General features: G+C 47.7%; 1 protein-coding gene across 2 annotated transcripts; it reads left to right on the top strand.

Annotated features, from left to right (window-relative positions):
- The first annotated feature begins 1,806 nt into the window (after positions 1 to 1,806).
- Positions 1,807 to 6,729, top strand: LOC135526425 (zinc finger and SCAN domain-containing protein 22-like). Of its 2 annotated transcripts, none has more exons than XM_064954789.1 (5): positions 1,807 to 1,985; positions 2,524 to 2,858; positions 4,097 to 4,305; positions 4,876 to 4,990; positions 5,172 to 6,729. In XM_064954789.1, exons 2-5 carry the CDS (start codon positions 2,564 to 2,566, stop codon positions 6,263 to 6,265), a joined length of 1,713 nt encoding a protein of 570 aa, XP_064810861.1. In that variant the 5' UTR covers positions 1,807 to 1,985; positions 2,524 to 2,563; the 3' UTR covers positions 6,266 to 6,729. The 2 variants fall into 2 exon arrangements, with proteins under 2 accessions (XP_064810861.1, XP_064810860.1); XM_064954788.1 differs by having other exon boundaries at positions 5,169 to 6,729.
- Positions 6,730 to 9,748: the final 3,019 nt, after the last annotated feature.

Raw genomic sequence — 9,748 nt, 5'->3', positions numbered from 1 at the left:
GGAAACTCTGAACTGGGAAATCTCAGACTTCAGTAAATTCAAGACAACTTGGAACTCTGGAAAAAAAATAGCTCCGACTGGGAAAATACATTTTGAACGGTCATCCAACTCGGAATCCAAGTCGGAATCTTGGGCCTCTTTCTAGAGCTCCGACCTGAAAACAACCAACGTCATGATTCTACCCTGTTTTTTTTTCAGTTCCCAGTTGTCTTGAAAGCACCAAAAATCCAGAGAATGACAGACCATGTGCCTCACCCTAATCATTTGGTCCCTTTTCCCCTCATAATTTAGCCTACTGTTCTAACTTGGTGGTGCACAAGTAGCCTATAGCCAGTAGTGAAAAAAGTACCCAATTGTCATACTTGAGTAAAAGTAAAGATAACTTAATAGAAAATTACTCAAGTAAAGTGAGTCCCCCTGTAAAATACTACTTGAATAAAAATATAAAAGTATGTGGTTTTAAATATACTTAAGTATCAAAAGTAAAAAATAATTTAAAATTCCTTACATTTTTAAGCAAACCAGATGGCACCATTTTCTTGTTGTTGTTTTTTTTTTTTTACAAATAATTAGGGGCACACCAGAACTCAAACTTAATTTACAAATAAAGAATGTGTTTAGTGAGTCTGCCAGATCAGAGGCAGTAGTGATGACCAGGCATGTTGTCTTGATAAGTGTGTGAATTGGACCCTTTTCCTGTCCTGCTAAGCATTCAAAATATAACGAGTACTTTTGGGTGTCAGAGAAAATGTATGGAGTAAAAAGTACATTATTGTATTTAGGAATGTAGTGAAGTAAAAGTAAATAGTAAAGTACAGATACCCAAAATAAACGTAATACTTTAAGGTATTTTTACTTAACCTAAATTACAGATTACCTCTTATGCGCTCGTCATCCCCTTATATGCCATAGTTTGTACATCTCAATTGTCAGTAGAGACCCCATTTGTTTAAGCAAGTCAGCCATATCAGCTATGTTTTTTTACAGGCAGTAAATTAGGCCGAAATAACAGTTTTTCTGCCAGACAAGGCTCCGCTGATAGCCATGTGTAGCAGTGGTAAGGTGTTGGGACAGTTAGCCTTTATATATGCCCTAACCATTTGTGGGCATAGTTTGTTACTGTTATATTCCAATTAATTAATGTATTGTTTAGTGTTGTGTTTTTGTAATGACTTTTTGAGTTTGCCCCACCAAGATTTACATGCCAAATCGCCACTGATCAGGGGCAATGGGCAACCTGCATCTAGCTAACCAAACCATGGCAAAGGTAAATTACAATCATAAACCCAGATTTGAGTCAGTAGGCCTGGGTTATGTCTATTGAAATGACAAGTCAATCAGGCAAATAAGTTGTAGACTTAACATCTGGCACATAAAAGAAAAATTGCCAGAAAATAGCCAAACATTATTTTGAAGTTCATTCAAGTGTTTCTTGCGCAGAGATTTTGAGATCCTCTTTCCAACGTTCATCCCTCAAACCCTCCTGTTGGATGTACATATAGTTAAACACATGCGTAAAATGGATTTATTTACAAGTATAATAAGTGTGAATGATCTTTTCTCTTGCTACATATTCAAATGAATGTATTAGTCTAGTCAGCTCAAAAATAATTAGGCCTATCATTTTGATGGAAAACCGAATATTGCTCCTTACGTCCCCCTCAATTCGCTCGAAAACTTTATGGAAAAAGGTTTTATTGGCTAAATGCAACTTATCATGCCGTATTTATTGGTCTAGTTTTATGGCTGTGTGGGTGGGTTTCGTTAGGTTTTGGCTATTTTATTTTTAAAGAACTGGCAACCCTGTGTAGGAGGCAAGAAAGAAAACGCTGCTTCGAAGGGAGGACATAAAGTTGGATCTATTTTTTTCCTTTGGCGTTTCGTCTCTTGGCTTATCTACAGTGTGCATTCTTCTCGGTTGTCGTGTAGAACAAACAGTGTTTAGTTATCGAATACTTCAATATTCGGATTTCAGCGACTTCACGGTGCGTAAGCTAGCTAATGTTAGCTCGTTACTAGCTAACGTTAGCACTTGAGCTGTTCTTGTGTTGTATTCAAGAAGGATAGCGTCGCGACGATTGTTAACTAGCTAGCCGGCATTGCTACAGTTTGGTTTCGTGGTATCCACTATTGCAATAGTAACGTTAATCGCCTTAGTTAACTAGCCAGCTACCATCTAGCTAAAGCTTTAGTTTAGGCAGCAATGTAGCTAGCTAACTGAACCTCGAGTGATGGGTGGGTGTGCTTTTGTCCTTCCTCGTTCCATACGAAGTTAGTCTGTCTTTCTCAACGGTCTATTAGTTGGGAGTAGTGAGGTGGTATCTAGGATAGTACTTAATTACTAATGTTAGCAAGAAAAAGTGTAGTCTTTCAGAAATTAGACTAGTTGGCCACTAGGTCTCTATGATACTGCTGACTAATAACAGTAGCTAGTGTCACTGATAATGTGAATTTGTTAAAAGTCAGTCAACATAGTTAACTAATGCTGTACATGTGTAACAGTTGAATATCTGTCTGGTCCAGTTCCCCAGATCGATCGTGTGATCGTCACGGCAGCGGACTCATGGCGGACTCCGTGGAGACGTTCCAGACACACCTCACCTCTGTCATGGACAGTTTGATCCGAGCTTCGGTGTGCGAGATCACCAAACTGTTCCAGGACACGGTGAACGACTTTCTGGTGGAAATATCTCTAAATAGGAATGAAATGGAGGCTCTGAAACTCCGACTCCGACTGACTGAGAACAAACTGAGAAATGAACGCAAGTACGGGATGGGGTGGGCAGAGAATCGCCGCAATGCTGGTTTGATAGGGTCGGAGGACGGTGGGCGGAAAAAGCGAAAAATTGAAGTGCCCCGTAAGTGTTCATATTTAGTAAGTACAGCCACAAAAGCATCACGGACCATATAGTCGTTTTTTACACATTTGTCTTGCCCTATGTATAAAACTAAAATAAAAAATGGTATTCTTCATATTATAATTGTTGAAATGATATGTAATTGCATATCAAATTAACACAAGTTGATTACTTGTGTAACATTAAGTGAAAAGCCTGTAATGCTTGTGTGAAGAGGTACTTGTTATGTTGGAAGCCATCTGGCAGAAACTGAGCCTTCTCCCTCCCTTTCCTTTCTACTCCTCTGCTCTCCCTCCCCCATCTCCTCCTCCTTCATGTTCTCTCTGTTCTTTGCCTCTCTGCTCCCTTCCTTCCTCCCTGCCACCCCCCCTTCCTCCCTGCCCCCCCTCCCTTCCTCCCTGCCCCCCCTCCCTTCCTCCCTGCCCTTCCTCCCTGCCCCCCCCCTTCCCTTCCTCCCTGCCCCCCCTCCCTTCCTCCCTGCCCCCCCTCCCTTCTACTCTCTCCGCTCTCCCTCTTCACTCCACCCCCTCCTCCCTCCTTCACACTCACTCCGCCGCTTCCGCTCCCTACTCCGCCTCCTCTCCTTCATCATGCCATTTCCCTTCCCCCAACTCTTCCATTTCTGTCACGGCTCCCCTTCATCTCCTTCCCTCCTCTACTCCTCCACTCTCCCTCCTCCTCCTCTTCATGTCCTCTCTCTGTCCCTCACCTCCCCCACTCCTCTGCTCTCTCTCCCTCCATCTCTGCTCTCCTTCATAATGCCCTCTCCTCCCTGCCCCCACCTCCTCTACTTTTCTCTCCGCTCTCACTCCCTCCCTCTTCACTCCTCCGCCCTCCCTCCCTCTTCACTCCCGCCGCTTCCTCTCTCCCGCTTCTGCTCCGTACTCTGCCTCCTCTCCTTCATCATGCTCTCTCTCCCTTCCCCCAACTCCTCAATTCCTGTCACTGCTCTCCTCTCCCTCCTTTATGCTTTCTCCCGCTGCATGCTGTCCCTCCTCCTGCTCTCGTTCAACATGCTCTCTCCCTCCCCCCACTCTCCCCTTCCTCATGCCCTCTGCCTCTGCTCCCCCTCTCCTCTCTCTCACTCCCTGCCATCCCTCCCCTCCCTGCTTTCCTTCCTCTCCTTCATTTCTATCCCTGCTTCCCTCTCTCCCTCCTCTCTCCTTCATGCTCGACCCCTCCTCCTCCTCTCACCCGATCCATTCCCTCCCCCTCTCTTCCTCTCTCCCCCTCCACAGGAGGAAAGCAGAAGCTGGGTCCTGCATTTGGAGGCGTGTGGGAGGAAGGAGGAGGAGCAGCCGGGGAAGTAGCAGGGGGAGGCTGGAAGGAGGCACGCCAGATGTACCTCATCCATGTCCCTGGGGACGAGGAGGAAGAAGAAGGAGAACTATTGGAGGAGGGCTGTATTTCGGGAGAGAGGGAGGAGACAGACATCATCAAAGAGGAGGTGAGGGAGAGGAGGAGTGCTAAGGAATCTGAGTGTGGCACACACAGTGTAAGTGTGTCAGAGTCGACTAGTTTACAAAAATAACAGTGCGTATCATCTGTGTGTGTTGAGACTGAGAATGTTGTTAAACTGCTGTTTTCTGAGTCAATGAGACACACTGCAGCAGATGTCGTGGATGGTGGAAAGCCACTGATTTGATATTCAACTGCAGAAGTAGCTCAAGCACTTGTTCAGTAGGGCAGTCAATGTTAAGTGCAGAGCGTTGTAGACACTATACATGAATATAATTTTGGGTGCGAACACAGTTTTGTATTCTACATGACTGAGATCATGCAGTTGCGTCTATGCAATGTACAGATGACCTTTATTGTATCTCAAACTGTTTAAACTTGACACTTTTAAAGAAAATGCCCTGTGTAAAACAGGACCCTTGTTGTTTGTGGCACTTGTGAAAGTGCACTTTGCATGCACAAAAATACTGGGTGTGGTCGTGCACTCTGCATTGTATTATTGTGTAGTCTATGGGGCTGTACTGGTGGGTAATGTAGTTTATTTTTGTTCTGTCTGTAGTCCGGTGATATGGTGGATGGGGGTTACCAGCCTGCGTCTCTGCGGCTGATCAAGGAAGCCCTGAAGATGGACCCACCCAACCAGAACTGCCATGGATCCAGAACCCACAGCGAAGGTACTGACTCCAGCTGAAAGCTCAGAACCAAAAACATGATGACCACACCTCCTGGATAGTGATAACCCCAATGTGAACACAGTGAAGTTTTCTTAAGCGTCTGCAGTACAATATGTTTGCATACACCCTCATAGTACTGCTCCTCTAACAGACTCTCACTCTCCTTCTCTCGGCCCAGTAGGAGACATGGAGCTCAGCCCTGCGGCCCTGAAGCGGCCCCTAGCCGTGAGGCCTGAAGAGGGGGATGAGGAGGAGTGGGACGTGGGGTCCCCTCCAACGGAGGTGTCAGAGGGGGCGCTGAGTGTGGTGGACCTGAGTGGGCTGGAGACGGCCCTGAGGGCAGAGAGGGGGCGCGAGCAGGCAGCCCTGAAGATCCCCCCCACAGCAGGCTCCAACCATAGCTCCAGGACCCCTGACCCGGAAGTAGTGGCAGACAGTGAGTTCAGCCTGGGCCAGAAGTACATTGGTCTGGATGGGCTGGAACAGAAGGGGGAGCTGGAGAGTCCCACAGCCTCAGAGAGGGACTATGGTGACGCCCTGCAGGTTCACGGTGCCCGTCTGAAGGAATTACAGGGGTCACTGCCAGTGGGGGCTGGAGGGGAGCTGCAGCCACGCTGGCCCAAGAGGCTGAGGGATGGTGAGGGGATGGGGGAGCAGGGAGGCTCAGACGAGGGCCTACATCACCTGTCTGCTCCGGGTAGTGTGGATGACAGTGGTGAGGAGGAGACAGGGGACCTGATGCATTTCTGCATGCAGTGCGGCGGGGGCTTCGCCAACGAGGCTGAGCTGGAAGAGCACCCTTGCCCCCTGGGGGACGCCCACCTGCAGGAAGGAGGGACAGAGAACACGCTGTTCCCCTGCGCCTCGTGCGGCCACGCCTTCAGCCATGCCTGGGCCCTGAAGAACCATGAGTGTGTGTGCGCAGCCGAACGGCCCCACCGCTGCGAGCTCTGTGGGAAGGGCTTCACCCACTCTCGCTCGCTGGAGAGGCACCAGGTGGTTCACACTGGAGAGAGGCAGCACTGCTGCCAGCAGTGTGGGAGGAGCTTCAGTCGCCTAGGCAACCTGGAGAGGCACCAGCGGATTCACACAGGCGAGCGTCCGTACGGATGCGAGGCGTGCGGGAAGCGCTTCAGCAGGGTAGAGTACCTGAAAAGACACCAGCTGATCCACAGTGGAGACAGAGACAAGGCCGGCAGCGCTCACCAGTGCTCCCAGTGTGGAAAGAGCTTCGGCGAACCAGAGCAGTTAAAAAACCACGAGTGCTTTTCATAACATTTTGAGACGTTTGATAATTGATATTTACCAGGATTTCTTTGGAGAGGGAAAGTTGAAATTGCTGACTAGGGTAGAAGTTGCTCCCTAATCAGAGAGAAGATCAACATAAGATCATTTTAACCTAGCCTCAATCCCGAAGTTGACCATTAAAAATCTGTAAAGCTCTGACCTTGTATCAGTTGTTGGGGACACATTCTACCTACTCCAAAAAAGAGGAACAAAGACCATGCTGGTCATACAGGGACAGGTTGAAATGAACTGTCTAATTGTGCACAGAGAAACCTGTGCTTATATTTGTTTCTCAATACATTGTATCTTTTACTATAAGAAATTAGTATCTTCACTGAACATCAATCATGACCTTGTTGATCTTGACTATCAATGATAATAACAATTTGATATTTTGTACTATTTGTTTTTCAGTATTATCCATCAGGAATAAACATTTGACTATTCAGTGACCAATGGTCTCCTTTTATATACGGTCAAGTACTAAGTGTTTGTTTTCAGCTAGAAAATTGTGTAGTTATGTCTCAAACATTCACACAAGGTGTTGTCGGATTTCCGGACACATTTCTTTATTTCTGTGTACTTCGAAGTGTCTTCTACCAGAGAGGAAGAGGCGACGCCAAAAGTTTTACTCTGACAAAAATCTGTCCAAGAAGTAAGAAAGTTTTGTATGGAGGTCAATGGGTGTCAAATTTCATACACAAAAAAATGTAATTGCTCATTTGCTACATGAAGCTTATTTGATTGAATAGAAGTTTCATGGTGGTTAGGTTCTTATGAATGCACTTATGTAAGTGAACGCACATGGCACCAAATAAGACTTAAAGAGTTGCCTGTTGTCATAGAGATAGATGGAGGACTCATCATAGATATAACCTGTTTTAGCACGGACATTGCCGTCGAGGTCTTTACCGGTCCAAAACATTGGAACCATTCCGCAGTGGGCTTGGGGCTTTCCCACCAGGATCCAATATGCATCAATTGTTTTTGTTTTTTTCATATAGAAACCTGTTCTGAATGGACCCGAGGACAACTACACCCGTTCTGTATAGATCTGGTCGGATCCCGACCTGGTCCGAGTAAGGGAAGCAGCCCAGAATTATTATTTTTAACCTACTTTATTAACCAGAGCTGATAAAGCGCGAGAGGGAGAAAAATGGGCGGCTCTATCAGGCAGGGGAGCGACGTACACTGGGAGGAGGGAGGAAGAGACGAGAGACCGTAACCAACCAATCAGACTCGTGCCATAGTACATTTACATTTAAGTCATTTGGCAGACGCTCTTCTCCGGAGCGACTTACAAATTGGTGAATTCACCTTATGACATCCAGTGGAACAGCCACTTTACAATAGTGCATCTAAATCATTTAAGGGGGGGGGGGGTGAGAAGGATTACTTAATCCTATCCTAGGTATTCCTTAAAGAGGTGGGGTTTCAGGTGTCTCCGGAAGATGGTGATTGACTCCGCTGTCCTGGCGTCGTGAGAGAGTTTGTTCCACCATTGGGGGGCCAGAGCAGCGAACAGTTTTGACTGGGCTGAGCGGGAACTGTACTTCCTCAGTGGTAGGGAGGCGAGCAGGCCAGAGGTGGATGAACGCAGTGCCCTTGTTTGGGTGTAGGGCCTGATCAGAGCCTGGAGGTACTGCGGTGCCGTTCCCCTCACAGCTCCGTAGGCAAGCACCATGGTCTTGTAGCGGATGCGAGCTTCAACTGGAAGCCAGTGGAGAGAGCGGAGGAGCGGGGTGACGTGAGAGAACTTGGGAAGGTTGAGCACCAGACGGGCTGCGGCGTTCTGGATGAGTTGTAGGGGTTTAATGGCACAGGCAGGGAGCCCAGCCAACAGCGAGTTGCAGTAATCCAGACGGGAGATGACAAGTGCCTGGATTAGGACCTGCGCCGCTTCCTGTGTGAGGCAGGGTCGTACTCTGCGGATGTTGTAGAGCATGAACCTACAGGAACGGGCCACCGCCTTGAGGTTAGTTGAGAACGACAGGGTGTTGTCCAGGATCACGCCAAGGTTCTTAGCGCTCTGGGAGGAGGACACAATGGAGTTGTCAACCGTGATGGCGAGATCATGGAACGTGCAGTCCTTCCCCGGGAGGAAGAGCAGCTCCGTCTTGCCGAGGTTCAGCTTGAGGTGGTGATCCGTCATCCACACTGATATGTCTGCCAGACATGCAGAGATGCGATTCGCCACCTGGTCATCAGAAGGGGAAAGGAGAAGATTAATTGTGTGTCGTCTGCATAGCAATGATAGGAGAGACCATGTGAGGTTATGACAGAGCCAAGTGACTTGGTGTATAGCGAGAATAGGAGAGGGCCTAGAACAGAGCCCTGGGGGACACCAGTGGTGAGAGCGCGTGGTGAGGAGACAGATTCTCGCCACGCCACCTGGTAGGAGCGACCTGTCAGGTAGGACGCAATCCAAGCGTGGGCCGCGCCGGAGATGCCCAACTCGGAGAGGGTGGAGAGGAGGATCTGATGGTTCACAGTATCGAAGGCAGCCGATAGGTCTAGAAGGATGAGAGCAGAGGAGAGAGAGTTAGCTTTAGCAGTGCGGAGCGCCTCCGTGATACAGAGAAGAGCAGTCTCAGTTGAATGACTAGTCTTGAAACCTGACTGATTTGGATCAAGAAGGTCATTCTGAGAGAGATAGCGGGAGAGCTGGCCAAGGACGGCACGTTCAAGAGTTTTGGAGAGAAAAGAAAGAAGGGATACTGGTCTGTAGTTGTTGACATCGGAGTGATCGAGTGTAGGTTTTTTCAGAAGGCGTGCAACTCTCGCTCTCTTGAAGACGGAAGGGACGTAGCCAGCGGTCAGGGATGAGTTGATGAGCGAGGTGAGGTAAGGGAGAAGGTCTCCGGAAATGGTCTGGAGAAGAGAGGAGGGGATAGGGTCAAGCGGGCAGGTTGTTGGGCGGCCGGCCGTCACAAGAAGCGAGATTTCATCTGGAGAGAGAGGGGAGAAAGAGGTCAGAGCACAGGGTAGGGCAGTGTGAGCAGAACCAGCGGTGTCGTTTGACTTAGCAAACGAGAATCGGATGTCGTCGACCTTCTTTTCAAAATGGTTGACGAAGTCATCTGCAGAGAGGGGGGAGGGGGAGGAGGATTCAGGAGGGAGGAGAAGGTGGCAAAGAGCTTCCTAGGGTTAGAGGCAGATGCTTGGAATTTAGAGTGGTAGAAAGTGGCTTTAGCTAGATTATTTATCATCAAATATGATTACATAGTATCTGTGTTGACTGCAGCAAACCGGGAGAAGCTAGTTAAGATAGCTAATGTTAACTAACTAGGCTAATTGAGGCTGCAGTGCATGCACATTCTCATCCTACAGTTATAAATAACTCCATTCAAATATTAAGTAGCAGCCTAACTGTTGGCTCTTGGTTGTTGTAGCCTATCCTTTAACTTTTAATTCTGTTATTTTAATTTCATTGATTAGATATATCCTAACTTTTGCCACAAATGGAGGCTC

This window comes from Oncorhynchus masou, chromosome 32, assembly GCF_036934945.1.
Source record: "Oncorhynchus masou masou isolate Uvic2021 chromosome 32, UVic_Omas_1.1, whole genome shotgun sequence".
In the NCBI taxonomy this organism is placed as follows: domain Eukaryota; kingdom Metazoa; phylum Chordata; class Actinopteri; order Salmoniformes; family Salmonidae; genus Oncorhynchus; species Oncorhynchus masou.
The sequence above is the reverse complement of the archived record's forward strand: the minus strand, read 5'-3'. Positions and strand labels throughout refer to the sequence as shown.

What these genes read in the sequence shown, in the direction of transcription:
- LOC135526425 (XM_064954788.1), top strand. Translation starts at nt 2,564, where the DNA reads ATGGCGGACTCCGTGGAGACGTTCCAGACACACCTCACCTCTGTCATG. An exon ending in GCGAAAAATTGAAGTGCCCC is followed by an intron (nt 2,859 to 4,096) that starts GTAAGTGTTCAT and finishes CCCCCTCCACAG; the next exon opens with GAGGAAAGCAGAAGCTGGGT. An exon ending in CAGACATCATCAAAGAGGAG is followed by an intron (nt 4,306 to 4,875) that starts GTGAGGGAGAGG and finishes TTCTGTCTGTAG; the next exon opens with TCCGGTGATATGGTGGATGG.